Raw genomic sequence first — 27,907 nt, 5'->3', positions numbered from 1 at the left:
AACCATCTATGTATAAATAGAAACAATCACAACAGAGAAAATTAAAACTCAAACCTGGCGAGGGGGAGCACCTGGGGTAACAATACAGTGAGAAACAGGGCTGAGAGCAGTGCATCAAAACAAAGAACAATAAAATATCCACACACGTTTATCAGTATATAGAGGTTATCCTGTTTACAAGTCGAAATGTACAGCTGACCAACAGTTCAACATGTGAATAGATAGAAGTCGGTTATGATGTGTGACAGTACAGTAATCCACTAACTCAACCTGAAAACACACGGTGTCAGAAACGATTCACAGACTGTAGGAACAGAAACGCTCCACTCTCAGACCCAAATCAAATGGAATGACCCAAAACGGTAGTTTTTTGTTGCTCTTTTTGTTTTTTTCTTGGATGTGTTCTAGCTCACTCGTGAGTCTCCAAAAAGCTCCGAAGCGGCACAGGGCCCCTGGGTGCCACCCTCCTCTCTCTGGTTTCCCTCTCAGTGTGAGCCGGGTGTGGGCAGCTCTAGGCGGCAGCCTCCTCCAGAGCCGGCAGGAGGCCCTTCTCTGTCAGGTGAGTCTTCAGGGAGTTAAAGATGTGGAGCTGCTGGTCAACTCGGAGGGCCAGGAGCTGCTGGATGACCTTGCTGGGGTTTGGGCCCCTGAGAAGGAGGAAGGACAAGATAATCATGTGAGAACGGATGTTTTGTCCAGTTTCTTCACCAAACAGTGACGATTTAATTATAACTGGGGACACAAGTGTTAAAAATGAAGCACGTTGATCTGTTATCATACACTGTGACTGTTATGATGCCATGTTTCCCACTCGCTTCAGGCTAACGATGAGCGTAGCATTAGCTGTCAAAACACAGTATTTAGACTTCATTGAGTTTACAAACAGCTTATTCAGCTTAATTAAACTGTCAGAATTCATGGTCATGTCGACCTTTCTGTACCAGGAATTTTTTTTTTTTTTCCAAAAATGCCCATTTATCTGAGGCTAAAATTCTCCTGTGCTAAGGTAAGTTGTCCTTGTCTAACGCTAGTGTCTGTATGTATAAATGTGTAAATATATAATAATAATTTTAATAATAATTCATATTATTATTATGTTTTTTATTTGTTTATTGTACCAATGTCAGAGATAGTAGTGTTGTTTGATCAAGTGGTGTTTTGTAATTTGCCAAGCAGCTGCTTGGGGAGGTAAAGAAGAAGGGGAAAAAAGTGTTGTTTCCTTTAAAGCAATAACTTGATTTAAGATGATTTGTAACACGTATTTATTGTAATGAATAACTGACTGTATTGTAAACTGCAGCACAGTTGACAACAAATACATTCAGGTGTTGGTTTTTTACATAGACGTGCATTTACCTGATGAAGCTAGCAATGTAGACATTCACAAAGGTGGCCATGAGGTACTGGCAGTCAAATCTGTCCATAATGCCACCGTGACCTGGGATAGTGTTGGCAAAATCCTGCGAGGACAAAGCAGAGAACGTGTCTGGACCGTTAACAGAGCACAATCAAAAGACATGAACGAACAAAGTGTTGCAACATAAAGAATATTTTGTTTGAAATAAAGCAAAATATGCTATCCAGTGTAAATATTAAGCACTAACTGTGTGGATGGAATGGTTTATGAATTTTATTTTATTATTTCCAAATTGTTTGGTTTAGCTGACTTGCTTTGGGGCATGCATGTCGTTCGATTCATGTTTTTTCTTTTTCTCTTCGTTTCACGACTCAGTTTGGAGCTGTGTGTAGTTCTGATCGTACATATACACAGCACACGGCAAAGGAGCACAGCAGGACAGCTGTGGACAGAGGTGTGTGTCCTGTACTTGGGGAGTGGAGAAGTCAGAGTTAGAGGATGTGTCTGTGGCACTGTATGGTAGGGCTGGGCGATTATGGTAAAAATAAGAATCCCAATTATTTTAAGTGATATTGAAATCACAATTAATTTACACAATTATTGATTTATTCAAAAACTTCAGTACTGATTTAAACACAACTTTAAAGAACCAGCAAGTGGCACATACAGTATTATTGATACACATAAGTCACACACACTCTCTGTGGCTGCACGTGGAACACAGAAGAGCTATGAAGCACAGGAACTTGCAAACATCTACACCGTGTGGCATATTAATTGTTTTTCTTCGATTATATTATTTTTATGATTGTCAGATGGCAAAATTGAAATCACGATTAAAATCTGATTAATTGTCCAGCCCTACTGTATGGTTCTTCTTATAGAACTACAAGAAATTTGTAGTTCTAAACATATCTATGGTGTTTTTCAGCTGCTTTCTATCTCTCCTAAGGTATTCCTTTTTCCTTGAGTGTCCATGTCAATTACAGGTAAATAGCTCATTTTGCGAATTAGGCATCATTTAACGACTTCTGGGACAGCCAATAGGGTCTTTCCTTAAAAAGGAGTTGGCATTGAAACCAGCAATGTCTCACCCAGCTTTAATGATGTTTCAAATGGCAAATTGAATCATTCCTTCAGGTTTTATGGAATTATACGTGTATAATTTGATTAAAAGTAAACTGTCAATATTGGATTATTAGGGTATATGGTATTTTTAGATCTTAAAAACAACAACACTGTTCACTGAACTGAACCGAACACCGTGACCACAAAACTGTGATAAGATCCAAACCATCTTTACTGTGATCACAGAAAAAAAACAGCAGACTTTGAGTTCATGCATATGAGGTTTTCACCCCTACCTTGATCTTAAAGGCTCTCTTGAAGCCGCTGGCGAAGAAACCTCCAAAAGGTCCCACGATGGAGGCGAAGGAGGAGAGAGCAATGCTGTGGATCTGGAATGGGTAGAGACGCACCGTGGTCTGTGGCGACAAGAAGGAAGTGTTAGATAGAAAGATGAGATCCTGAGACAGGGCAGGGACGGCAAACCAGTGAAGAAGTAAGAGAAGGTGAGTTTTACCCATCCAGTGACAGACTCTAGGATGCTGGGCAGAGCATAGTCCTGGAGCTGGAAAAGCTCTGACGGCTCACAGTCCACCTGGAAACTGTTGGAGTCGTTGTTGAATTCCACCGGACAAACAAAGTAGCGCCAGCCGGACATCACGTAGGAGAGCTGTGAGGAGAGCAGGCTTCAGTTACTCTGCTGACACTGCATTAGAGTCCAGCAAAACATCAACAGAGGGAAAATCTAATCTGCAACAATGCAGCACAATGGAGAATATTTACACCCTTTAATTCTGTTCATTTGAACACTTGACTGCTTTGACTGCATGTTGCACAACTCAGATGCAGCCATGATTAAAACCAATATGAGAGTTTGAGATCTTTCAAATGTGTGTTCAGCTTAAATCATACTGATTTCATATTAGTGCAGATATTTTCTGATACAAACCAATAAAAACCTTATCTGGAGAAAATTTTATCACAAAAAAAATGCACAAGTTGCACAGAAATGCAGTCAGTCTTATCATTTAGGATCTCTGCATTTTCTGCAGCACATACAGCAGAGCAGCCTAAAAGGATGACTCTGTCCCTGAAGGAGAGCTGTTTGAGTTGCATGACACTACTAAGTGTATTAGCCACAATGAGTGCCGTAAGCTCAGCTCCCTTAATGAGAAACAGCACGCAAGCTAGACTACTCTGCAGACAGAGGGGTTCAGCAACTTCTGAACACGCTGCTTTGTCATCAAAAAGCCTCTGTGTCTTTGTATTATGTGCACATGAACAGTGACATGCTCTTCCACCTCAAGCACACTGATCAGCTGTTTGGTTCTTCAAGCTTTAAAGAGAAAAAATACAACCAAACTCTGTAACGAGTGATTCCAAACATGGAAACACTTGGGCAGTGTTATGAACCTAGCAGTGCAGGTATGTAAACTGTGAGTTAATGTCTATAAACTTGCTTTTAAAAGTGTGTCTTGGTAACAACTGTGCATTTGGATCTTAAGGATTCAGAAAATGTTTTGTTTACAACTAGTTTCCACAGCTCATTAACTGTGAATCCTTCACCATCCTGAAAACTTCTGTTTGCTAACAACTTTCTTCAATATTTCAGTCTTGGAATGGATGTGTGCCTTCAAAATATGTCTGTATGTTTTCTTCTATTATATAGTGACACAAGGCATGAGCCGCATGATATGTTTGCCTTATCAAAACACACTACGTTAGCTGTTGAAGGGCAGCTGACTTTAAAAATCCTACACCTATAAATGAGTCTGCCAGGCAAAAACTGTAACCAATGCAGCAGAGACTGGAAAATTGACAAGCAGTTAGTAAATACTGTTATTATGAGACTGTCCTATTAAAAAAATTGAGCAATTGTACCTGTTACCAGATGCTCCCATCAATCCAATAGACCGCAGATTGTTTAGGTTCACATTTTTTCAAATGCTATACATGTTTCGAATAAACTTAGCAAAAAATATAAGGTTATATGTTGGTTAGTCAATTTTATTCATTGTAACAATGCCTCTGAACAATAAATTGTGGTGTTGGAAAGCCTGTTTGTTCCCCCCCAATGTGCTGCTACTCAGGCATTGTTCCTGCTACAGTGGTCAGTAGGTCTGCTCCAAGAATCGAAGCGAGCGTTAGTACATTTGCAAAGTGAAAGCTCAGTTTCATATAACTCAGATATTGGGGGTTATTAGACAGGCTGTGAAGTGAGAGTACCAAGACAAACGTTTAAAGGTGAAATAAACAAGCTTTCACTATTCTAAAATGTACTGCCAGGAAGCATTGTTACAACAAAGAAAAAAATCTACCAAACACTGATTACCTTACTTTTTGTGCTGTTTTTTAATCTGATATTTAAATCAAAAGTGAACATAAATGTTAGATGCTGAAAACATGGCCGAATTAATAAAAACAAAACCTTACCAGTTTTATTTATTGTGTTCGTTTTTTTCCTAATTTACAATAAAAATGATTTTCTTGAGTGAAGTAAACCCAGCATATTTCTTTCTTTCATATTTTTGCTGCTTCTCTGGATATTCAGATAAGTTTCTCTTAACACTGCTTTTGGTTTAAAACATAAAAAAAAACTTACCATGATTCCAAACACAATGGTGGCGAACAATCCGCCAATGAACCCCTCCCATGTCTTCTTGGGGGACAACTGCAAAGACCAACAGGTGGAGTGTGGACACCAGATGAATATATCACTTTGTAGAGTCAAAGCTGAGAGTATTCTTAGCCTCAGTATAAAAATGTACAGATGTGCTAGCAGAGCAATCATGAAGGGATAAAACAAACCTTAATCAGAGGAGTGCGGCCGAAGAAGAATCCGAACATGTACGCCATGATGTCATTACAGATCACACAGGAAATTGGCACGATGAACCTTTACACACACAGAAGAGTAAAAACATGAGAGACTGAAGTGAAGTGTCAGGAGACAAGCACAGGTGCAACTGCAAATATTATTCATAAAGTACTGTATCGATTTATATATAAGACAAGGTTTTGCTCTCGTAAAAAATCATGTGAAGGGGGAGGGGGTTATAATCTAAGTCTGAGCATTGACACATGCTGATAGTTGCCTAAGGTCACTACATGGCCGCAGCAGCAGAGAGAGTGCCAGTTTTTTCTAAAGCCAGCTGCACTAATCTGTCAATCACAGCAGATACAACTGAGGCATGGCCCTAAGGCTAATTTTAAGATAATGATGGTTGGTGCAGCAGAGACGTTAAACAACTGTCAGGCAATGTTTGAAGATCACGCATCCAAAAGACCGTCTATAATACGTGAACTGTAAAAGAAGTTTATCCTGGTCCTCAAAGTGTCTGTTTCCAAGAGACTAAAAAGAGTTTTTTGAGAAACATAACAAAGGCATGCCCGTTACCAGAGCTGCCATCAGAATTACAATTGAAACACATATCTTAGTGATCGTATTTAAAGCAAAAATTAGGGGTGGGTACCAAATTAGGTAATCTTAGAGATACTGACCACATTCTGTCAAAAGTACTAATTTACGTAAAATCAAAAGGTACCATGTTTATGTACCCAAACACATCCTTGTGACTGTGAGGGAGTGGAAGAGTAGGTGGTTTTCCATGCTGGACATGAACACAGCATGACAAGGTTAAATATTGAGGAACAAATATGGTAAATTGTAAAATATATATATATACTTTATTATTAAACAAATTGATATGTCTTACCAAATAAACACAAAAAAGTACCAAAAAATTGGTACTGTTGAGTACCGGTACCAATTGCCAGGCACTGAGCAATGGTATTATTTTGTTTTTAATGTGAAAAGTACCCATCCCTACCAAAAATGGGAGCAGTCTCTATTATTTCAATGGTTTTTCCTAAATTTTAATTAATAGTAGTTTCTTTAATCAAAGTAAACTTTGTTTATCAGTGTCTTTTTCTGAAGATTGGTTGAAAAGGAGGGCATCGTCTTATAATCCGGGTTATTCTATATTAGAGTCAATACGGTAATGATTTTCACCATCTTTTTGTTTTTTGTACAGGCTCACAGCCTCCTTTAGATGAACACGTTCCCACCATGATCAGCAGTGCTTCAACAAATAGTGAATGAGATAAAGTTTCACTAACCAGATCATCCCTTCAAAGAGGTTGTGGATGATAAGGTGAGACTGAGTCACGACAATCAGCAGAGTCACGTGAGTCCAGCCAAACTGTGGGGAGAACACAATGAGATTTGATGTAAAAACTGAATTAAAGTTACTGAAACAGTCTGAGTCTACAGAACAACAGTCAGACAAAAAGCCTTTAAGTGGTACATCCCAAAAGATCAATGAAAACAGGGCGGACAGAGAGAGGGGGTTTTCCAGGACACAAACTGAGAGCAGCAGCAGCAGCAGTAAGAGTTGACTAAATAACAGGTTGATTAAATCATCGATGAGACTGTTTGTGTGTAGGGATTAAGTTTCTCCTCCTGATATTAGCAGCGAGAATGTCTACATACATGCAAATGAAAAAAGGTAAACAATTCAGAGCGCAGTAGACTGACGAGCAGGAATGTTTGGATTGATGCTTCCCCTGAAAACCCTCACAGGAAACTTTTACAGTGTCCTGAACAGTGTTTGTACTGAAGGCTGATTTTAATCCCACTGTGGGTTTAACAACTTTAATTTTCATCATTTTCACTCAGGAGGTGAACTTTTTTTTGTTTATGCTCCGTGTGCTCAATAAGAAGAATCTAGGGTTGTGAGCAGGTCAAACTGAGTGAATCTATAAACAGATAAATTGGATGCTCTTTGAATAAACAAACACGTCATTGTGCAGTCAGACTGCCTGTGGTTCAGACATTTCTATTAGAGCAATCTCTTGCCCTACTTCTCCCGACATTTGACTCTCCTTCAGCTGGCTTCATCAATTACCCAGCAGCCTCGGTGCTGGGAGCCAGCAGGAGGCCGAGAGCCACTCACCATGTAGAACTGAAGGCGGTAGTGCTTCTTCACCAAACTCAGCACAAACATGCAGAAACCTGCAACAACAGGACAAATCATGTGTGAAACACTGGAAAGAAGAGGGGGATGAGGTCATCTGTCCATCTTTGGTCAAACTCTGACCAAATATAGCTCGACCCACTTCAGACAGAGCTCAGAGTTAATGAGCAGAGAGCAGTGGGGTGGCTGGAGCCATTTGATTCAGACCGTACATGAGAGTGAGGTGATGAGAGGATGTTGTGGGCAGACATGAAGTGCTTCAGCAGAACAGGAGTGGTTTCTCTGTTTTTTTCAGCAGTATGCACGCTGTGTAATTAACAGAAGGAGGGAAGCCACAAGACTTCCTTTAGCACTCTTGCCTAAAGTAAGTGTTCTAACAATGTGTTTAATTTCATAAAAACACGGGAAAGTGGGGAAATGCTAACCCCAGCCATGCCCTGACCCTTTGGTGCTGAGTTCAGTTCTTGTTTTTCCTATTTGTTTATGGTTTAATAAAAACTTCCAGATTAAAAAAGGGTATTAAAAGTTTATATTTGTCTCTTGAAGAAACATCTGAGAGTACATCTTTATCTTAGTTTCACTTAAACCCTAAAGGCAGACACAGTCAGGGCGCTTCCTTCCTCTGCACATCCTGTTTGGCACCAGTCAGCAGCTGAAGAAGCACTTAATAACTAACTGACAACCTGTAACACAGGAAGTGGGACTCCTCCAGTTAGCAGGGCCTAGAATAATCCACTCTGAACCGTCTATGATCCACACAGAGGCCTACTGACACACACTGAGTTAGATATTTCAAAAGTTAATAATCAAAACTTTCAGTCTTTTTCTGCCTTAGCAGAATTTGCTTAATTTGATTATGATTCAATATGTCTTTCCTGTAGGGATGGGCATTGATAAGATTTTATCGATATCAATGCCCTTATCGATTCTGCTTATCGATTCAATTCTTTATCGACTCCCTTATCAATTCCTTCTTTTTCAAGTGAATAAATCTGTAATTGGTTACTGGGTCTGGATATCTCCCAGCGTTATTATAAAGAAATAAGTAAAATTGCACGTCATGTGATATTAATGTACAGTTTTGTAATATTGCAATGTTATTGACTGAAGTAGGCCATCTAGTGTCTCGAAGTGGTTATAGCATTATTCTAAGTTGTTTGGAACCTTGCCGTAGTTATGAAGCCAACCATTAGCCTAACTTTTCTTTCATTTGCTTGAAAGTATTTTGACATTTGGAGTTCTCAGTACTGTTTAAAAAGAGTAACTGTGATATGCCTGAAAGTTGAAATTCTACTCTGAAGCCAAAGTTATACCGATGTATACTGAAAGAATGTATAGCCCATGTAGACATGTTTTTATTAACAATACTATACAGATGTGCTTTTACTAACTTGGTTGTACACATGTGCTCATTGTTGTTGGTATGAATTGCAGGACACTTGAGGGGGGCTGGGGATTCCTGGGATTTTATGGAGCACCCAGAGAAGAGAGTGACCACAAGTGAAGTTAATGTTTATACCCAATAATAAAAAGAAGTAACTGTGTAACATCAATAACGCAAGTCAGCAATTACTTTTTTAGAGTTGAGGTGTTTCAGTCGAAGTGAGGAAGGTAAACAATTAAAGGAAGGAAGGAAGCGAGATTTGTGTGTCTAACAGTTTCTCAACAGATAAGTGAGGGGGGCTGATCACCCACTTGATGAATGCCAGTCACAGACAGAGCCAGAAGACGGCCAGCAGCCAATCAGAGGGGGACAACACCTGGAGAGCCAATAAGAAGATGACTCAACCTACATTCTTTAGAGAAACTCTGTTAGTGACTATATATTGGTGCTGAGAGAGAGAGTCGGGGTCAGTCTCATGAACTGTCTCTGCAACATGTAGGGAACAGGGAAATGAGGCTGCACCAGAGATCTCTGTAAATGCATATTCTTGACATATTGTTAATAAATTTGTGTTCAACTGAGAACCAGGACGTCTCCTGATCCTTCCCCATCAACGAACTACGCGGAAAGAGGTGAGAAGAGATTGGAGTCAGATTAATAATTTTAGTGTATTTTGGTCAGATTGATAGCATCACATTTCCAATAAGAAGTAGTTTAAGTTTTTGCAGAATTTAGAACAAAGACATCATTTGAGAGTGACAAACTATCTGTGAGGTACCCTGTCAGGATCGCAGTATGGGAAACTAACTGAGGTGAACAGTAAAAAGTACCCTGTAAGGCAGTGTGAAAATGTACCCTGTCAGGATAACAGTGTGGGAACATGACTTAGTGCACGGTTAAAGGTACCCTGTAAGGCAGCGTAGAAAAAGTAGCTCTGTCAGGATAGCAGCGTGGGAAGATACTGAGCACCCAGTTAGAGGTACCCTGCAAGGCAGTATGGGAAAGCAGAGTAGGAGTGACACTTAGATGTATGTCATACAACTCACCTCTTTTCCAACAATACTAACCGCTAGTGTATCAATGCAATTTCCCTTATACATTAGCATTGAGCTAGCACTATTTTGTTTATATTGTTTTTGGTAAATAAGGACATTTATACCATGTAATAGAGAGTAATGTAGATTTCTTTGTGTTCAGTTCCGCAGTAAAACTTCAAGCTGGAAATCCTTGAACAGAGTTTTCTTGGGAAATGTTATCTAACTGTTAAGCTAAGATAGCTGCAGCAGACTAGTCACATAAGGTCCTGCAGCTCTGGCATAGTGTAAAGAATCAATAAGAGAATCATTAAGCACAAAGGCTAACGATATCGAAGGATTGAACCATTTCTTATCGATTCTCAACAGGAACCGGTTTTCGAATCCCAACCCTACTTTCCTGAGGCAAGCACATGGTTTGTTTGTTTGGGTTTTTTGTCAAACTATGTCGCAGAGGCTTCCCTTGATAAATGCATTTTCCTGTGGTAAAATGCAGAATTTTTTACTTTAACTGAATGCAACTTTGTTTTGTTAAAACAGAGATGCATTTATTTCTTTATGGGACATTCAGTGACTACTGTAGTAGATTAACCTTTAGATTATGGCCAAGCTTTAGAGGACAGTATTCATTGGAAATCTTTGACAGGCCACAGCCTGTGACTTTTAAGAGCGGAAATACTTAGTGGTATCCACTGTCCTCGTCTTTTGCAGACAAAGTACTTTACAGAAATAAAGTCTAATGTGGTCTTTGAATAGTGAACTAAGTAAACTGATCCCTTCCACACACAGACTTCTGAGCTCCTGTGTTTGTACCTGTGAGGTAGAGGGCAAAGGAGATGAAGCGGTGGTATTTGCTGAGGATGCGTAGTGGCTCCTCCCTTTGCACCAGCGTGAAGAAGTAATCTGTTACCGTCTCACCATAGAAGAAGTAGTTCACACACAGCAGGAAATACCTGTGGCAAGGAGAGATTAAACAGACGCACCATTTAAGAGTTTAAGACTGGAACAGATGAGATCCTGGACATTCAGTATGCCTGCAGTAAAATCTGTGAAGCTCAGATGCTGATTTGTACTCTGACTCATTTCCTGAATAAAAAATTCAAAGAGCAAAATGATGTGCTATAAAGGGACTACACTTTGAATTTTTAGGCTCACGGCATACTGAATGTCAGGATTTTTCCTTACTATCAGACTAAACTCTTCACCACTACCACTGAAATCAAACAATTGATGATCCACTAAATGTTTCTCCAAATTTGCTGATTAGCAGAGTGAGCTACACTCTCTACAGCTAAACAGGTAAGTAGACAAACCTCAGGAAGTCTGAAACACAATAAAAAAATGAGACAACACCATGAAAAAACATGCAAACAGAGAAATGCGCCGTGTTCTTTACACCTGTGTTGAATGTGACACACTGTGTTTGTGTCTGCGTTCAGCCTCACCAGCTCAGCGTCCTGAACCAGGGCAGGTGGTAGGAGTGGTACACACTGTAGCCGATGGTGATGATTTCATGGAAGCACTTAATCTGAACACAGAGGACCTGCACAGAGAAACACTGTGTTACCAGGGACTGAAACTCCAGAGCTCATCCAGTGAGGGAGGAGGGGAGTCTGTCCTACATCCTGACACAAAATGGCTGCCAGGCCTATTTTCAGGGGATTCCCGAATGACATGAACAGCCATCCTGATTGTTATTAGAGAGCACACTAATCCTTGAGTTTCAGTTTTTCATATCTGGGTCAAAGTTCACCTGAATGTGAGGAGCAGTTACCTTCAACACACTTCACAGTTCAGTTCAGTTCAGTTCAGTTTATTTTGGACAAAGAAAACAGTTAAAAATAAAAACAGTCAATTTAAGGGTAAATCATACCACAATTGCTCATTAATACTAAATAAAGCATTTAATATGTCTTAAAAGGAGTAAGAAGAAGCAAAAGCTTTTTATGTCCTACCCCCACTTACTCTCCCTCTATATCAGGGGTGGCCAACCTGTGGCTCGGGAGCCGCATGTGGCTCCTTGCCTTTCAGCGTGCAGCTCTTCGATCCATTCATAAAAATATACATATAAATAGTTAAGAGTAGTGGTGTGCTGATAAATCAAAAATATTGATATATTGATGCCAACGTTAGGTTCAGTGTTGATCAATATTTGGGAGTACAGATTGATACTTAAGTTTCAGTTTCTCTTCTCTAGTATGAACTGAAACACACAAACACAGTAAACCTCGCTTTGAAAATTGGACATGTATTGATTTTCATTTTATGTCATTTTGTTTATGAGAGGAAGTGTGTTTGTAAGACCACATGTGTGATGTGGCTCTTTGTATTACCACGGTCATTTTTGTGGCTCTTGGTCTCTGACTGGTTGGCCACCCCTGCTCTATATTAACCAAAATATGTTCCATACTCCTGCATAACGATGAAGTGAAACAAGAATCAAAGTTTTACATTTAATCTTTAAACATTAAAGAATCTTTCGGGTGCTTCACTGACCTGTAGCTACAAAACAAGTCCTCATCATAACAACAAACCACATGGTCCAATGCTCTGCACACAACTGTGAGTGTTATTAATACTCACAATCATCATAAGCACCATGGGACCCAGGTAGATGATCAAGAAGAAGAAGGAGATCATGGCAAGTGTCAGGATGCCTCGTACCCACCAGTTCTTCCATCTGAAGAAAAACACACACACACACAAACAAAGCTCACAGCCTGATAAAACCACAGACTGTGTGAAGCATGGATGGAGGTTCAGTGATGGAGTTGTGAAGCCTATCAGTGACAGTTGCCATGTTTGAAATCATAGGTGGGGGGAAAATAAATTCACATAAATGCAGTGATTTTTTTTTATTATTTGTTTGTTTATAACATGGGTTAGAAAAAAGTTACCATTTTTCTCCAGCACACGGTCAAATGTTTTTTCTTCTACTATCAGCGTGATGTCAGATACCCTGAATAAATCCCAAAAAACGATTTACATATGATTTGCATTTTGGGGGAAAATATGGCTCCTGATAAAGTTTGTATACATAAACATCATCTTTCAACTTTTTCACATGATCTGGAGTTAAAAAGCGAACTGAAAATCATAACAATTTCAAAATATTTGATATTTTGCTATCTAAATTGATTTAGCATTCCCAAAAGTGTAAGAGTTAAAATAAGAGAAAAGCATATCGTCGTAGCTCTAATGGAAATGCTGACTCATCGTAACTTTGAGTCAAAACTACAAGAAGTAAAGATGTGGAGTTACAACAGTGTTCTGAACCAGGCTTCGAAAAGGCCTGTTTTTGCTATTAAGATGGGTTTTTTATTATAGGCGTGTATGGTTTTTGGGGGTTGTTCTGGTCGAATGTGGACAACCAATGAGCTGCCATTGTAGCATCAGCCTTGTTTATTTAAATGGAGGTATTTTGCTTTATTTTGGATCCATACTGTCCCTGTAATACCCTCATAGTTCCCCAATGTTTTTCACACAGGTGTCTTAAAAAAACTCTCTGGAACTCATTGTTTTATCTGATGTCTCTTCAAGGCTCCCTGCTCCACAAACCCCCTTTCCTCTGATTGGCCAGCTCTCTGGAGGCCTGTTGTTTGAGACCTGTCCCATCAACATGCCATGAACCAGTAATAAGATTCTTGTGTGCTGACTCCATCATTTCATCAAGCTTTGTGAAGATTTCGTGCTACTTTTAGAACAGACTGTTTAGATCAATTTGAACAGATTCAGGAACTCGTACAACATATGAACATGTATTAGTTAGAAAATCTGCACGTTTAGTAATATCACTCCTTTGATACCAGAGTTTGTGTACCACAAACCTGTACGTTGTGTTACATGTGTACCAGCTTAAAAACAACGTCAAGCCTGAGTTTCATGTTTCTTTGACCAAGCTTTAAGTGTAAATTCTTCAACACGGCATGTTGGATATTTTCACCTATATGTAGGGAAACGGTTTCCAAAAAATACAGTTCTGAGATGATACATGTTTTAATCATATACAGGATTTTGCAACAGCATTCTTCTAAGCTAATTTAATCTTATCTAAGCGTCCAATTGTTTCAGACCTATAACACCATAATGCTGCCCCAAGCGTTTCACATAATAAATCAGAAAACAAAAATGGATAAAAATAAATAGCGCCTCTTGAGTTCAGAGTAAAATATGTGTAGAGATTTCTGAGCATGAATCATGACACCTCCACATGTGTAACAGTGCTGTGAAGGCATTTCCTTTACAACCTCGGCTGTTTTTAGAACAACGTGGTGACTCACAGCGACTCAGACTATGGAGCAGTTCCTGACAGAGGAGGTGTTAAAATCCCTCCAGCAGGAGGAAGAAAACTCATCACAGTGCTGTACCTTGAGGAGAGTCCAGACAGCGCCTTATTGAGAACCTCTGGGGTGTCATCAGGTGGGACTGGTACCTCTGGGACCCCTGAGTCCACTTTGGATTCAGTGTCGGACATTCCATCTTTTTCCACCTTCTGCTCGCTGTCAGAGCCCTGAGACAAAAACAAAAACAGACAAAGGAGTCAGTGTCATTTATTAGTTATGATGTGACTGTGTCAACTGAGTCAATTCATGGATGGTTAATGGAGTCATCTCGTAGGAACAGCTGGGATCCTGCTGTTAGTTAGCTGGTGACACTTGGCAGACATGTTTACAGACAGTGCTCTGTCCAATCCTTCACACACATTTTGTGACTTCATAGTGTTAGTTGAATATCAGCAGCCTAGAATGACTTTTTTCTCTTCCTATCGCTAACTCAGCTTCAAAAGGAGGATGCTCCACAGACCTGCTGTGCCTCATCAGTTTGTTAAACTTTCAGGGAATAAGGATTGTTCAAAGATGCTACACACAGTCTGTAATTCACACAATCACACAATCACAATCACACACTGTACTGGGTAAACATCAAATAACAGAGGCAAACACACAGCACATCTTCAAACAAAAATACTGTCCTCTCATTTCACAAATCAAACATTTTCCATGCTCAGAGGATGAACCCTGATCTGAGCAGCAATCTGACGGTGTCATGGTGAGCCTGTAAAATTAAACAGTAACACGAGTGTGTGTGTGTGTGTGTGTGTGTGTGTGCAGGGTTGTGTGTGTGTGTGTGGGTGGCTAAACCCTGCTGTGCCAAATCTTCTCCATATTGTTTGTATCTCAGAACCATCTGTTGAGTAATGAAGGCTTGCTCCGAACACATCGATCTGCCTCTCCATGGCGACAGCAATAAGAAAGGGACACACAGTTAGAGGTCGGCTGAGGAAAACAGCTTTCTTCAGGTCAGTTTGTCCTTTCCTTCCTCATCAGGAGGAAGACGTCATCGCAGATCCACAAAACAGACTGTGATCGTCTGTGATCGAATGTCTGATCAGTCTGACGCTGGGGCTTCTACAGTATGAGACATTTTCTCCTTAATTTAAAACCCAACAGTCATATCAATCACCTGGCTGTGGTTGATACTTGGTTCTGATAACATTCTAAATAGTAAAAGAAACACTAAGAATAAGCAGATCAGTGAACACATAGAGAGTGTGCAGCCGCAGTCTGTGCTGAAGAGAAATTGCATCACGGCGGGTGAAAAAACTATGCAGGGATGGCAGCTGTCGGTCACCTTGAAATGAGATATAAAACCCTGTTTTTAACATCTAATAACTAGAAATAACTAAAAACAAAACTTTTGGGAAAAAGCCACATAAACACATTGCAGCCAAACACTATCTTCACATTATCACAGCATACAGGAAAAAGAAACATTTCTACAAGGTGTATTGGACTCTGGAGAACCTGGTGCTGATTCCCTTCCTGCTTCAAGCCACATGAGATGACAACATTCATCTTTTCTTTTAACAGTATGCTAACCAGTCACCAGGAGAGAAAAAGACAAGAACAGGAGGATCTCACAAAAAACTGGCGAGGGTTTGACAATAAAAAGGCACTGATTTAAAGTACAGAAAAAAAAGACACAAAGTAAAGACAAACAGCAAAATGATTTGAGCCCTGGCTGCATGACAGTACTGGTTTAGCGAGCAGTGAATTAAAAGAGAACCGTTACAGAGGCTGCAAATAGTCCTTGGATCATAAAATAAAATTTAAAAAAGAAAATGAGTAGTTCACGTGACTATTATGTCATAAAAAAAGTCTTTCTTCAGTTTTTTTACAATCCCCTGAATGTAATGGACAAAACCTTTTGACCATGGTTGGGCAGCTAAAAGCTTTGCACTTTTTGCCATTAAATAACAACAATAAGTTGCATAAGAAGAAGAGGAAGAATGTTTGCCTGTAAAATAGGCATTAGATCAGACTTGGAGAAAAACAGAGACTTTTGCAGAACAAAAAAGTTCTGGGAGAAACTTTTACAAATGAGAAAACAAAAAACAGGGTTATGTGCAAATGAAGCTTGGTAAAACTAGAAAATATATACAGATCACATCCACTGGTGACAAACTTAACTCATCTATGACAACTTTACACAGTCACAGTCAGTAAATCGATCTCTATCATCCTGAGGTGGCCCTATACTGACAAACATCTATACATTTAATTTATTGTGTATGCCAAAGGTAACATGTTTTTGTAGTTTACTGGTTTTCAAAGCTTGTTTTCATCATGACAACAGAATCACAGGAAAACATTTTTTTTCTATCCTGAAATGGAGATTCGATCTGTATCTTTTTTTGTCTACAGGAAGTCAAGGAAACATTTGAACACTCACTGAGTAATTGGTAGAGGTGAGTATTGACAAGAACTTCACGATACGATCAACATCACGATATTACAATATTGGGATATATTGCAATATTCTACACAGTTAACTTTTTGATTGAAAACAACTTTTAATATTCTATTGTGGTCAAAAGAATGAAAGTTAGATGCAGTGTTCCATACTAACACTTAACTTGAAAACATAAAGTGTGTCAAGTTTGTCTCTTAAACTACTGTGACATTAAATTAATGCTGCAAAATATTTATTGGGTTGAGAGACATGGTCAGTTGGTGAAACTGATAGATGTCACTTGGTGTAACCAATGATACTCATAAAAAATCTAATGTTGCACAAAACATGACAATGATAATTATTCTACCCGTTTACTACACTGTAAAAATTGAAATTAAAATGGTTTAAAGCTAACTGACCCAAGAACAAAGAGAAAACAGTGATGCCTACGGCATTAAAACCCACATCATCAAGTTTGGGAATAAAATATTTTGAGTACACTCTAAGATCATATTTATCATTCAGTTTATGGGCAACATACAGGGGAGTAGCTCTTTGGCACTACTTCCTATTCACCCAAAATACAAAGGTTTAATATTTAAAAATTATCAATATTGAGAGCTGAAATATCAATATTTTATCACAGGTCAAAATATCATGATATAATGCCGTATTGATATTTTTTCACATCTCTAGTTATTAGCAGTCACTCTTGAAAAGATGTGCTGTGGTGCTTCCTATAATTTGCCGTGGCTTTGTCCACACATAGCTGAGTATTTTCAGAATTAAAAATCCCCCCTTATTTTGTCCACACCCAACCAGTCAAATCCACCGATAAGTCTGGCTTGATGCATGCCAAACCTATTCATGGGTTTCAGTGACGTCACGTTCTTTTTGCGGCCGCCATCTTTAGGACCTAGCGCCATCAATCGGTCCCGTAGAAAAATGGCAAGTCAGACGGTCATCGCTCACCTCTCGGCTGAAGAAAAGCGACGATATTTGAAGAAAATCTGTGTTTTAGAATTCGACCCTTACTTAGTTTCCCCCGAAGTACTAGCGCCCCTTAAATCTGCATCAAAATTGCCAAATTTATCATTCGCCGATGTCTATATTTATCTCGTTCATAATCCATCCCCGTATACCGGCGAGTCCCTGAAGGCTTATAAAAGTACCGAAGCCTATCGATACTTCACCTCAGGATGGGTAACTGAGGCCAAAGTTTATCATCTGGAGGTTAAACGCCTGTTTTTGATCATAGGAAAGGTAAGTTATATCATTATTCCCTCCTTTACTAGTTTTCTGCGCGATTAAAACTACCGCGAAAGTTACGTTCGCTAGCTTGTTTTTGGTTAGCTAAGTGTTTGTTTACCAATGCACCCGCTTGGTGTGCGGATAAAATGATCGTAAAAGTAACGATTGTGTTGTCGTTTTTTGCCGTTTTAATTGACGTTAATGTCAAAATATAAAGTGCTTAAAATATATGATCAGTAATCTCGATGGTATTCTCGCTCGTACAATAAAAACTACATTATGTTTTTTTTGTGTTATAAACTTTAGGTGAAGCATTCACAGAGCCTCACTGTTACCCCCACGCACCCCTGGATCACAGTGCAGGAGGATGGGACGGTGGTGATGGCTCACTGCACCTGTAAAGCAGGCTTAGGAGAGGTGTGCTCTCATGCAGCAGCCCTCATGTATTCAGTCGTGGCTGCTGTTGACATGAGGAATGGGCAGGCTTGCACACAGAAGCCCTGTTCTTGGACTCAGCCAAGTGAGGTCTCTGTCAGAGGGGTTCCTTATGAAGAGCTGCGTAACATCAGCTTTTCTCATAAAGAGACCCGCCTCGTCCCAGCCCCTGGTCCTGACATCAGACCTTCAGAAGACGAGTGCCAGAGATTCTTTGAGATGCTTCATGACAGCGAGAAGCATGAGTCCAAGCCTAAGAGAAGTGCCATCCTCTCTGTCACTGAGGGCCACTCCCACAGGTAAGAAAGGTTAGACCCCTGATGAGGACAGCATGCCAAACCTTTACTCTTTCCTTCATAAAATCCTTTTTCTGTTCAGCGGGGAACTGCTGTTCCATTTCAGTTGCATCAAGAGACTACAAAAGTGGATGTATACCAGAGGGTTTGGGGAAGCATATGAAAAATATTAGTTAATAATACATCCTATTCTGTTCTATAAGTGTCTCTTGCTCTGGCCATTGTCTTCATATCTCTTCTCAGTTATGTCTGCAGGTAAACAGAGTGCAATGAGTAATTCTAGGTGGATTTTGTTGATAAATACTGCTGTGCAGCTGCATTATGTTGGTCTCTTCAGTGTTTGTGGAGGTTGAATTCTATGTGAGCAGTTGAAAATTTTATTTCAAGTGTGTTGCTAATTTTTATCCTGAATAGTACAAAAGTTTGATTTTAAATGCCTACAAGTTTGCTCTTTTCTTTGTCACAGTTAACACATATATTAAGAGGGATAGGAAGGAGGTGCTCTAAAAAGTGACATATTTTCTGTCGCTCCCTCTCAGGTACATCCCAAAGGTGATGCAGCTGGACCTGCCCCTTCCTCTTTCAAACCTGTACTCAAGCTCCCGGCTAGAGATGGACTTGTCCTCACTGCTGGTTGAGAGTGCTAAGGTCTTTGATAGCCTTCAGCTTACTCAGCAACAGGTAAGCAATCAAAGTCAGACTAGGCCAGTTTTATCTGTATTGGAGGATAATAGCTGCAATGATCAGGTAGTTTAAAGGTAACACTTTTAACTTCTCAGTTTAGGTCAAATAGATGGCAAGGTTTTTTATTTTGAAAGTTGTACAGTGAATAATTTTCCATAATCGGATTAATTGTTGTCCATCTGTACAATTTAGAAATGGGTTGACTGCTAACTATTCATGTGTCACTAACTGTTTTTTCAGTGTGTGATAGTTGAGGAGGAGACCAGGGAGCAGAGCAAGTCTAGGGTTTGGTTTGATCAGAGGGCAGGAAGGGTCACAGCATCAGTTTTCAGTGAGGCAGCCAGAGCAGACAGACCTGCATCTCTGATTAAAAGGATTTGCTATCCTCGTGCTTCCCAGTTCTCCACTGAGGCAACAAGGTACATAGATAAGTTTTACAGGAGACCTCTGCACAGGCGTACAGAGACAGAAACATAAATACTGGTTGTTTCATTTGCTCTTTTACTCAGTATACCAGTAGGAATATCAAATGAAGATATTAAAATAGACAAGAGCATAACAATTAATAAAAAGTAAGTAAGGAGGTTGCAACATTCAGAATCTCTTCAGTATTTGGTCTTATCTTGAGTTTTATACTTGAGGGAGACATTTTACTTTAGTCATCCACATGTTATAGGCAAACATTATACTTTTGACCCCACTATATTTTTATGGACCTTCTTGTAACTGCCTGCTTTTCCTCTGGAGTCAGCTGATGACTTTTCTCCAAAGTCTAATTAATGAGACACACATCCTAGTAATTATTAATAGGCAGTCAACATCACTGAGAAAAAGTCATATTTTAATTCACATTTTGTTTTCCAATCTCTGTCAGATGGGGTCAGGTGAGCGAGGAGAGGGCAAGGGCAAGCTATGTTGCCATGATGCAGGATCACCACAAAGACCTCCAAGTAAGGGTTTCAGGGTTCATTATCAACCCAGAACTTCCTTGGATTGGAGCATCACCTGATGGTGTGGTTTCCTGCGCTTGCCATGGCGATGGTGTTTTAGAAATTAAATGCCCCTTCAAAGCCAAGCATTGCCCCCTCAAAGAATGCTGCAGGGATCCATCGTTTTGTCTTGGCATGGGAGAAGATGGGGTTATGTCACTGAAGCACGACCACAAGTACATGCATCAGGTGCAGGTACAAATGCATGTTGCAGAGGTGAGCTATTGTGACTTCATGGTTTGGACCCCACAGGAAGCTTTCACCCAGCGAATCCCCTATGATCCCACCTTCTTCCATGAGGCCTACAGCAAAGTGGTGGACTTTATCAAGAGAGGAGTGCTACCTGAGCTGCTGGGAAAATGGTATACAGTACCGCGCTTCAGTCCCACAAACACCAACACCACCAAACAGCCACCTGAAGTGGGATGCTTTTGTGGTCAACCTGCAGGCACAGATGCCATCACCTGCACATCAGGAAGCTGCAGACGGAAGTACTTTCACAAGTCCTGTCTTAAACTGATCCGGGTGCCGAAGACATGGAAGTGTGTGGAGTGCAGAAAAAAAGTTTAGCTGTTTTACAGTCCAGTAGTCTTTATGTACATAGTTTATTTTTTATTTGTTCCCAGCATGATGATTTTTTATAAAATGTATATAATTTTGTTATTCTTGCTTAAATTATCAGCAATGGTCGGTCACAGTAATTTAAGTAAATGTAATGAGTTTTTTTCAATTGTAAATCACCAATACTTTCTGGCTCATGTTTTTACTGCTGGATGAAAGCCAAAAATACTTGCCAGTCTCTTACACCATTTAGTGTACAGATAAAATCAAAATTTCCACGTTGTGTTGGTCCTCTTATTGTGTCTGTTGTGGAAAGAGACATAAATCAAGATAAACATCTGATTGTACAGTACATAATAAGCATATGTTTTTCCCCAAGATAGACTTTCTCTGATGAAAACAACCTTTTTTTTATCAACATAAGACAAAATATATCTGATGCGAAACACAGGTCGTTTACTACACTGTACTTCTAGGCGTCTGTATCAGCCCGTTTCACAATTGGTTAATCCCTGGGAAATGATGACAGAGTTTGAATTTACGCTATGATCATAGGTTGAAAAAGTACAAGAATACTCAACTCAAGTTTACACTTTATTTTAATTAGAATTTCAAATTATATTTGGATTATATTCTCAACAAACATCTTTTCATTAACAACATCATTCAAACTAAAAGTAGTAGTAAACAAGTAATAGTAACAAAACAGCATTAGAAAACATTACAAACTATTTACAGAGTGCTTTCTTTATGACACAATGATACACCCATGCTACTCTGAGGGGACAACAGATGGGCAGATGTTACAAAGTGCACAGCACACTCTGACCATCTTGTCCAGAGATGTAAGGTTCCCTGCCGTTGAAGTCTGGCACAGGGAAATGGGTATTGTGCTCTGTAAAATGGTGTATTTGTTCCTTACAAGCCCAATGACCCGCTCAACATGGATCCGAACAGCTGCTAGTCCCCTTGAATCTTCCAGCTCACTTGGATGCAGTTGCTGTTTTCCTTTGGTGAAGGCAGGTATTTTGAGATGAGCACTGTACAAGCCCACAGCATCTCCTACAGTGAACCCTCGATCTGCTAGGACCACGTCACCAGGTGCCAGATTTTCCAGGAAGCCAGAGTTTTCAGTGATGTGCTTGTCACTTGTTCTCCCCCCCCAACCATTAGACACAAATGATATGACTCCCTGTGGAGTAATTGATATTAGATATTTAGCCGAATTGTGATGTTTGTATTGTGAATAGGTCTGTGCTCTGGCTCTCATGTTTTTAGGTCTTTCAATGAAAATTTCAAAACAGTCAATTATTGAGGTACAATTTCTGAAGCTGCTATTTCTAAAACACATGGGTAAACTAATTTGAATCTGCTCTTTAGGGGGCCATACTATTAATGTGGACAATCTACCATACAAGACATCTAATGTGCTATTAAAAATTCTGCTCACAGTAGGCGTTGACACATGAAATATATAAGAAAAGAAAAGCAGTGGCAGGTTAAGTCTCATTCTCATTAGTGTCATAATTAAACTTTGAAAGGGTGAGGGTCCAACTTTTAGGAATCCTGACACAAAAGTGAAAACAACCATGAGTTTGGCATAGGATGGAAGGCCAGTTAAGTCCTGCACCATGTCATCATTGTTCATGAAGGCTTCCTGGCTGAAGGACAACTGGCTGACCTTCTCCCTCAGCTGATGAACTTCTGCCCTCAGTTTACCGCACTCTTCTGTCAGTCTCTTAATGGTCGTCTGGCAGGCTTCATTGGTGCATGGCTCTGTGTCTGAGGTGTAACTACTTTCCTTACAGTAGCTGTGGTCTGCAGTCTCACCTCGATTCTCCTCAACCGGTGGGCTCTCATGGTCAGTGTGAGGGTCACTGTTGATGTCACATGCAGCCACCATCCCAACATCATGCACTGCACTTCTTTTTCGTTTGACTGCTTGTGTTTGCTCAAACTTTCTGAAACTGCTGACCTTCTTCTGCCGTTGCTCCGGGGTTAAATAAGCAAACAGACTCGGCACATAATCTGGGTGAAGAGGATTCTCACTCTTTTTACCTGCAGCAGTAGATCAAAATACAAGGTTAAAAAAACGCATTACCTATTCAAAGTATTACTTAATTAAACTTAAACACAACTAAGTGATGTCAATAATCTGAACCTGTACAACAGCGTTGATTGATAGCGCGTTTTAAGTCTGTGAGTAATATTGTGATTGTTAGCATGCTAACGCTAGGCTATGTAGTAAGTCCCGGAATTAACTCACCCGAAATAAAGTGCTCAGCGCAGAGTCTGGAGTGTTCTGTGGGGGTCCAGTGGTCTCTTTTAATGGCAGCAATCCACCTCTGTCTTCTTCCATCGTTTTTGGGGATGTTGTAAAATGTCAGTCCAATTTTTTTACCTTTGGAGTTGTCACAATCGACCGCACAGCAAATAGACGGCATATTGACAGCGTACCTCCGGTCGCAGGACGGTCCTAAAGATGGCGCCGTTGAGACAGTGTGACGTCACATGAAATCCATGAATACGTGCCTGTGTTTTTAAGACATGAAACCCGTGTCAGCCAATCAGAATGAACTCCCGTCATTCAGCTGTGATGACTGAGGAACAAAAACAAAAAGCGTATACATGAAACCATGAAACTGAGTTTTCCAAAACCTTCACTTTGACCAGTTTTCAGAAAACATTGTTTTTAGTGATGTAAACCTGAGATTTTGTGTGGATGAGAGGCCTTAACGTGTGAAAAAAAAAAATGGTTTCCCTTATACCCAGCTACGTGTGGACATGGCCTTAAAATGCCCATCCTGAGTGAACAGTGATGGAGTAATGATAATGATGTGACATCATAATGAAAGAAAACATGAAGTTTAATGAGATTCATAACAGAAAAGAGGGCTAACTTTAAGACTTCAACAATAAATTGAAATACTAATTATTTTAATAATTTTCTACCTGTTCTTAAAATGAACATCTCATTACACGACCCAAAGAAAAATGAGCACTATTCATAGAAGGATGAAAAGGGCTCCTCATCTAAACCAAATGTCTTTTTTCATCAGTCAAACTGAAATGATTCACAGGCTTTTTGAAAAGATTCAATATTTAGGTCATGGATGTGGCTTTAACAGCTCGAACAGACTAAAGTGATTCTCCACAGTGATTATAACACAGCCTCCACAGGAGCACCTTTCTCCTGGATCTGCTCGGCTACATGACACCAACGCTTTTATCATCTTATTAAAACGACGCTGATTCTCTTCAAATGATGTAAAACACACACACATCTGTCAATAGTTGTTGAAACCCATCGAACCAAAGCTGACACATGCACTAGAAAACACACATACACACATTCCCCGCCTACTGGTTTCTATGGAAACAATATCCGTCATTCAGGATGCTGGAGTTAAAAATAGGCGCTCCTTTTCACAATTCACTCCTCCCCTTCCATACTCGGTGGTAGACCAGCGGCAACCCTGAGTGTCCCTGTTTATCTCTGATAGATGGAGAAAGAGTGCAAAGCTATAAGCGGAGTACACTTCAGGTTTGATGGGGTTTAAAACAACACTTCACACTGCAGAGGAGTGTAAGGCTGGAGGAAATAAAGCAGAGATGGAAGCAGGAGGTTTGGGATTCAGGTCTTCAGCTGTTTGCTGCTGTGAGTTCATCAGCCGCAAATATTTCACAGCACCTGTTCCACACATTTGTGATAGCTAAAGAGGTAACACGAGGTAATGTTGTCTAAAAAGAGACTTCCTAACATCCACGGGAACAACACACAGACCTGCACTCACACTGATGACAGCCAGGAACAAGGTTACGATGCAGTGAGTCATCCCTGAATTTGAAAATTCAATTTCACTTTGCACTTTGTCTAACCTTTAGTCCTCATCCTCATTTCATCAGCTGATCTCATTTTTCTAAGAGCTGTTTCCCCACAGAAAAAAAGCACAGTAGGATCAGAGCTGATTTCACAGTCCAAAATTTTAACACCTCTCTGCCTTTCACTTAAAATGACCATGAAGAGCACATTACTGAGACGCCAACACCAAACAGTCTCAGTATCAGCCAGCTGCGTTGGATACTTGATTCTGCTTGGTCAAAATCTCTTTCTGTGTCTCAACACCAGAGGTAAAAACCTAAACCAAAAGTCTGCAGAAAGCAGTTATGACATATTTGATGCACTATTTTTGATTTCACCTCTTCCTGTTTACAATGCAATAAAAAAAAGCACGACGACTTTCTACTGCGAACACAACTTTTGATTCCTGGTTGATGGTTAGCCAATCACCAGCGAGGAAAAGAAGACAAAACCAAACTACCACTACACTAAAGAATGTAAACATACATAAAAACTAGGGCTGCAGCTATCGAATATTTTAGTATTCGAGTATTCTACTGAAAATCCCATTGATTAATCGAGTAATCGGGTAATCGGATAAAATACATTTTTGTTCAGTTAAAGAGCAGTTATTTTTCAAATGAAAATTTTTCTCTTTAAGAAACAGAATTTTCTGATACAGCATGTCAATAAGAGAACTTGCTTCGGTAGCTCCAAAATTTGTAAACACACTTTGACACATTTTTTGTGCCTTGTACATCTCATCAAATGTTGCGGATCCAAATGGCACCGTTTCGTAGAATGATCCATTAGTCTCCAAACTCCAGAAAAGAAGCTAGATTTGTTGCTAGTTGCTATTTTGTATGAGAGGTAGCTTGAGGGGTCTGAAAACTCTCTTAATATGGCCTCAGCTCTATTTGAAATACCACTCTTTGATCTTTTTTAAAATTAAACGATTCCTCAAGGCAACAAAAATTACTAGAGTATTTTTTGTAATCGAGTTCCTCGAATCATTCGAGGAATCGTTTCAGCTCTAATAAAAACCCTGATTCTCTACAGTTAACTACTATATGTAAGTTGGCTAAAAACATTTCTCCTTTACCAGAGGTACAACCATCTGTCAAAACTGAGGGATTAGCCCCATAACTAAATCATCTTTAATTTATTACCAAGTGTCAGCATCATGTCATGCAGACACATGTGTTGACTCACATCCCCTTTAAAGGCCATTAGGTGACTTTTTATTCAACAATCACTCCTGAACATGCTCTGTTCATCTTAAAGCAGACAATGCCTCGACTACCCTCCAATCAGCTTTCAGACGTTCTCTATTTCCCTATAATCACATCTGCTCCTCTCATCCCAGACAGATCCACACATCCATCACTCCATCACCACACCTCTTTCCAGGCCTTCACAACACAACCTCTGTGTTAACAAAAGAGAGGACGCCTTGGTTTCCTGTCAGGACGGTGTAATATGCTTCTGTGGCTGCTGTAATGACTGCTGACAGATGATCCTGTTTTAAATTTTAACAAGTCCTTTAGTAAACAAGGTAAAGCAAACAGGTCGTTTAAGCTAACCTTAATGATGTTACACAACAACCCAATACAGAGTAGATAAAGTATTTACATATTTATCCATGAAATAACAGTCTAATAGTCTAGACTAGCCTTATAGTCAAGTCAAATAACAGGGGTTTGATCCTTACAGGTCAATGTAGAGTGATGAATTTTTATTTTTTTTTAATTGAAGCAATGAAGGTTTTATCAGCAGAGAAACATTTTAGGGCGCCCGAAGGATAAATTTGTAATGATAACACATTTCTAGAAGCTAGAATCACAAGTTGTGGAAGTGGGAGTGACACAAAGTGTGCCACCAAGAAAGAAAACCTGGCTTTGTTGATACTCAAACAGGATCATAGTGGTTGTTCAGGTTTCTCATATGAAATCACTTTGGTTGGGTGTAAAAATAAAGGCAGAAAACTGGTTCCAAAAGAAAAACTATGACTAAAGAATGTTTCGCAGTCAGTGTGCAAACATAAAAGACACACCTTGAGATCTCTTTCCAAAGTTGTGGGATTTTAAAATGAGAAAATATGACTCACTGTAGGAAGGCCTTAAAAATTCAAGGGGGCTGATGGCACCAGCCAAACCTCTGGACACACCTCTGAACAGGAGTCTATCCTGTTCTCTACGGGGGCAGTAAACAAGCTGAGGTTAACAGTTCATTTAGGGTTTTTTTTTCCAATACTGTAAAAAAAAATAACAATCACATTTTCTAGGACTTTTAGTAGATACTGATGCTTTACGGACACTTCTGTCACCGTGATGTTGTCATGATCGCGTTAGTAACAGTCATCGATCACATGAAGACGATCAAAACAACGTCCAAACGTAAGTTTTAGCTATTTACTTTAACAACACTCTTTTCGTTTTCATTTTTACAGCAAAAAATGCCCAGACTATCCCAAATAATTGTATCATTTACACATCTGGTTTTCATGTTTCGTTTTTAACAGACCAGCACACCCAGGAAGACCGTAAGAAAGATCAGCCAATCAAGTCAACATTGAGAGAGCTGTGGCGGATGATTTGTTTGCTATGGCGCATTTCAGCAGCTTTTAAAACACAGCTATAAATCCGAGCAGTATGCGGATGTAAATGTTGTAGTCATTGGTTTAAGAATGACTTTTGTCATGGCGTTTTCTCCAGCTAAGCATACATGGACTTCTACATCAACACTACCAATAAGCTACTCGGCTAGCTAGCGTTAGCCCTGTTTCTGGTGGTGTAGAGGGGGTTCTGGCTACCTTGTCCTCTGACGTCTGCTGCTCTAACGTCGGGTCGGTGTCTTTTCCTCCTCGGTGTCTCAGCTCCGTCATCTCTGCTGGTCGTGACCGTACGACGACAGCGAAGGTCCTGTGGTTCCGAGATGTTTACTCGGTTTGCTGGACTGACAGAGCTCCTGCAGAGCTTCAAGCTAGATTTTTCACAGCAACACTTTTCCCTCGAAGAACCCCGTCGATGTAAAGTCATTTGGAGTGGGAGGTAAAGCACAACTTCCGTTTTTCAAAATAAAGCCAATATTGGCGACATTTCAGCCAGGATTCCAAAACTTTTCGGCCCAAGTATAAGTAAGACTGTGCATAAATTAATCTGCCACTCTGCAGATGAAACATTTTCTGTTTGCTTTGTGTCATATCAACGTTTAAATATTTCAATCATATTTTAACAACACTGGAACAAAATATGGTGAATAGTTTTTAATGTTGGAACCCCCCATGAGTCTCATGAGGG

The 27,907-nt window shown here is 39.8% G+C and overlaps 2 protein-coding genes across 2 annotated transcripts; one reads left to right on the top strand and one right to left on the bottom strand.

The window, feature by feature from the left end:
* Positions 1-236: 236 nt before the first annotated feature.
* Positions 237-27,651, bottom strand: cds2 (CDP-diacylglycerol synthase (phosphatidate cytidylyltransferase) 2). Its single transcript, XM_074670506.1, has 13 exons — positions 27,421-27,651; positions 14,184-14,326; positions 12,400-12,496; positions 11,262-11,359; positions 10,630-10,769; positions 7,378-7,436; positions 6,542-6,624; positions 5,231-5,318; positions 5,025-5,093; positions 2,940-3,092; positions 2,722-2,841; positions 1,357-1,460; positions 237-647 (listed from the first exon to the last, which is right to left on the bottom strand). The coding sequence occupies exons 1-13, from the start codon at positions 27,490-27,492 to the stop codon at positions 512-514; spliced, it is 1,362 nt and encodes a 453-aa protein (XP_074526607.1). The 5' UTR covers positions 27,493-27,651; the 3' UTR covers positions 237-511.
* Positions 17,435-21,006, top strand: LOC141790549 (uncharacterized). The gene is made up of 4 exons (XM_074670507.1): positions 17,435-17,814; positions 18,109-18,536; positions 19,073-19,214; positions 20,092-21,006. Exons 1-4 carry the CDS (start codon positions 17,497-17,499, stop codon positions 20,224-20,226), a joined length of 1,023 nt encoding a protein of 340 aa, XP_074526608.1. The 5' UTR covers positions 17,435-17,496; the 3' UTR covers positions 20,227-21,006.
* Positions 27,652-27,907: the final 256 nt, after the last annotated feature.

This window comes from Halichoeres trimaculatus, unplaced genomic scaffold (genome assembly GCF_033239565.1).
Source record: "Halichoeres trimaculatus isolate MK-OKI-2021-1 unplaced genomic scaffold, fHalTri1.1 fHalTri1_scaffold_5, whole genome shotgun sequence".
NCBI classification, from domain to species: Eukaryota; Metazoa; Chordata; class Actinopteri; order Labriformes; family Labridae; genus Halichoeres; species Halichoeres trimaculatus.
This window is presented reverse-complemented; position numbering and strand designations above follow the sequence as displayed.

Bases quoted from the DNA above. Each gene is read 5' to 3' on its own strand.
- LOC141790549 (XM_074670507.1), top strand. From the start codon at position 17,497: ATGGCAAGTCAGACGGTCATCGCTCACCTCTCGGCTGAAGAAAAGCGA. The intron at 17,815-18,108 runs GTAAGTTATATC...TATAAACTTTAG, and splicing joins TGTTTTTGATCATAGGAAAG to GTGAAGCATTCACAGAGCCT. The intron at 18,537-19,072 runs GTAAGAAAGGTT...GCTCCCTCTCAG, and splicing joins ACTGAGGGCCACTCCCACAG to GTACATCCCAAAGGTGATGC.
- cds2 (XM_074670506.1), bottom strand. From the start codon at position 27,492: ATGACGGAGCTGAGACACCGAGGAGGAAAAGACACCGACCCGACGTTA. The intron at 3,093-5,024 runs GTAAGTTTTTTT...CTCTCCTCACAG, and splicing joins CCATTGTGTTTGGAATCATG to CTCTCCTACGTGATGTCCGG. The intron at 2,842-2,939 runs GTAAAACTCACC...TTGTCGCCACAG, and splicing joins TAGAGTCTGTCACTGGATGG to ACCACGGTGCGTCTCTACCC.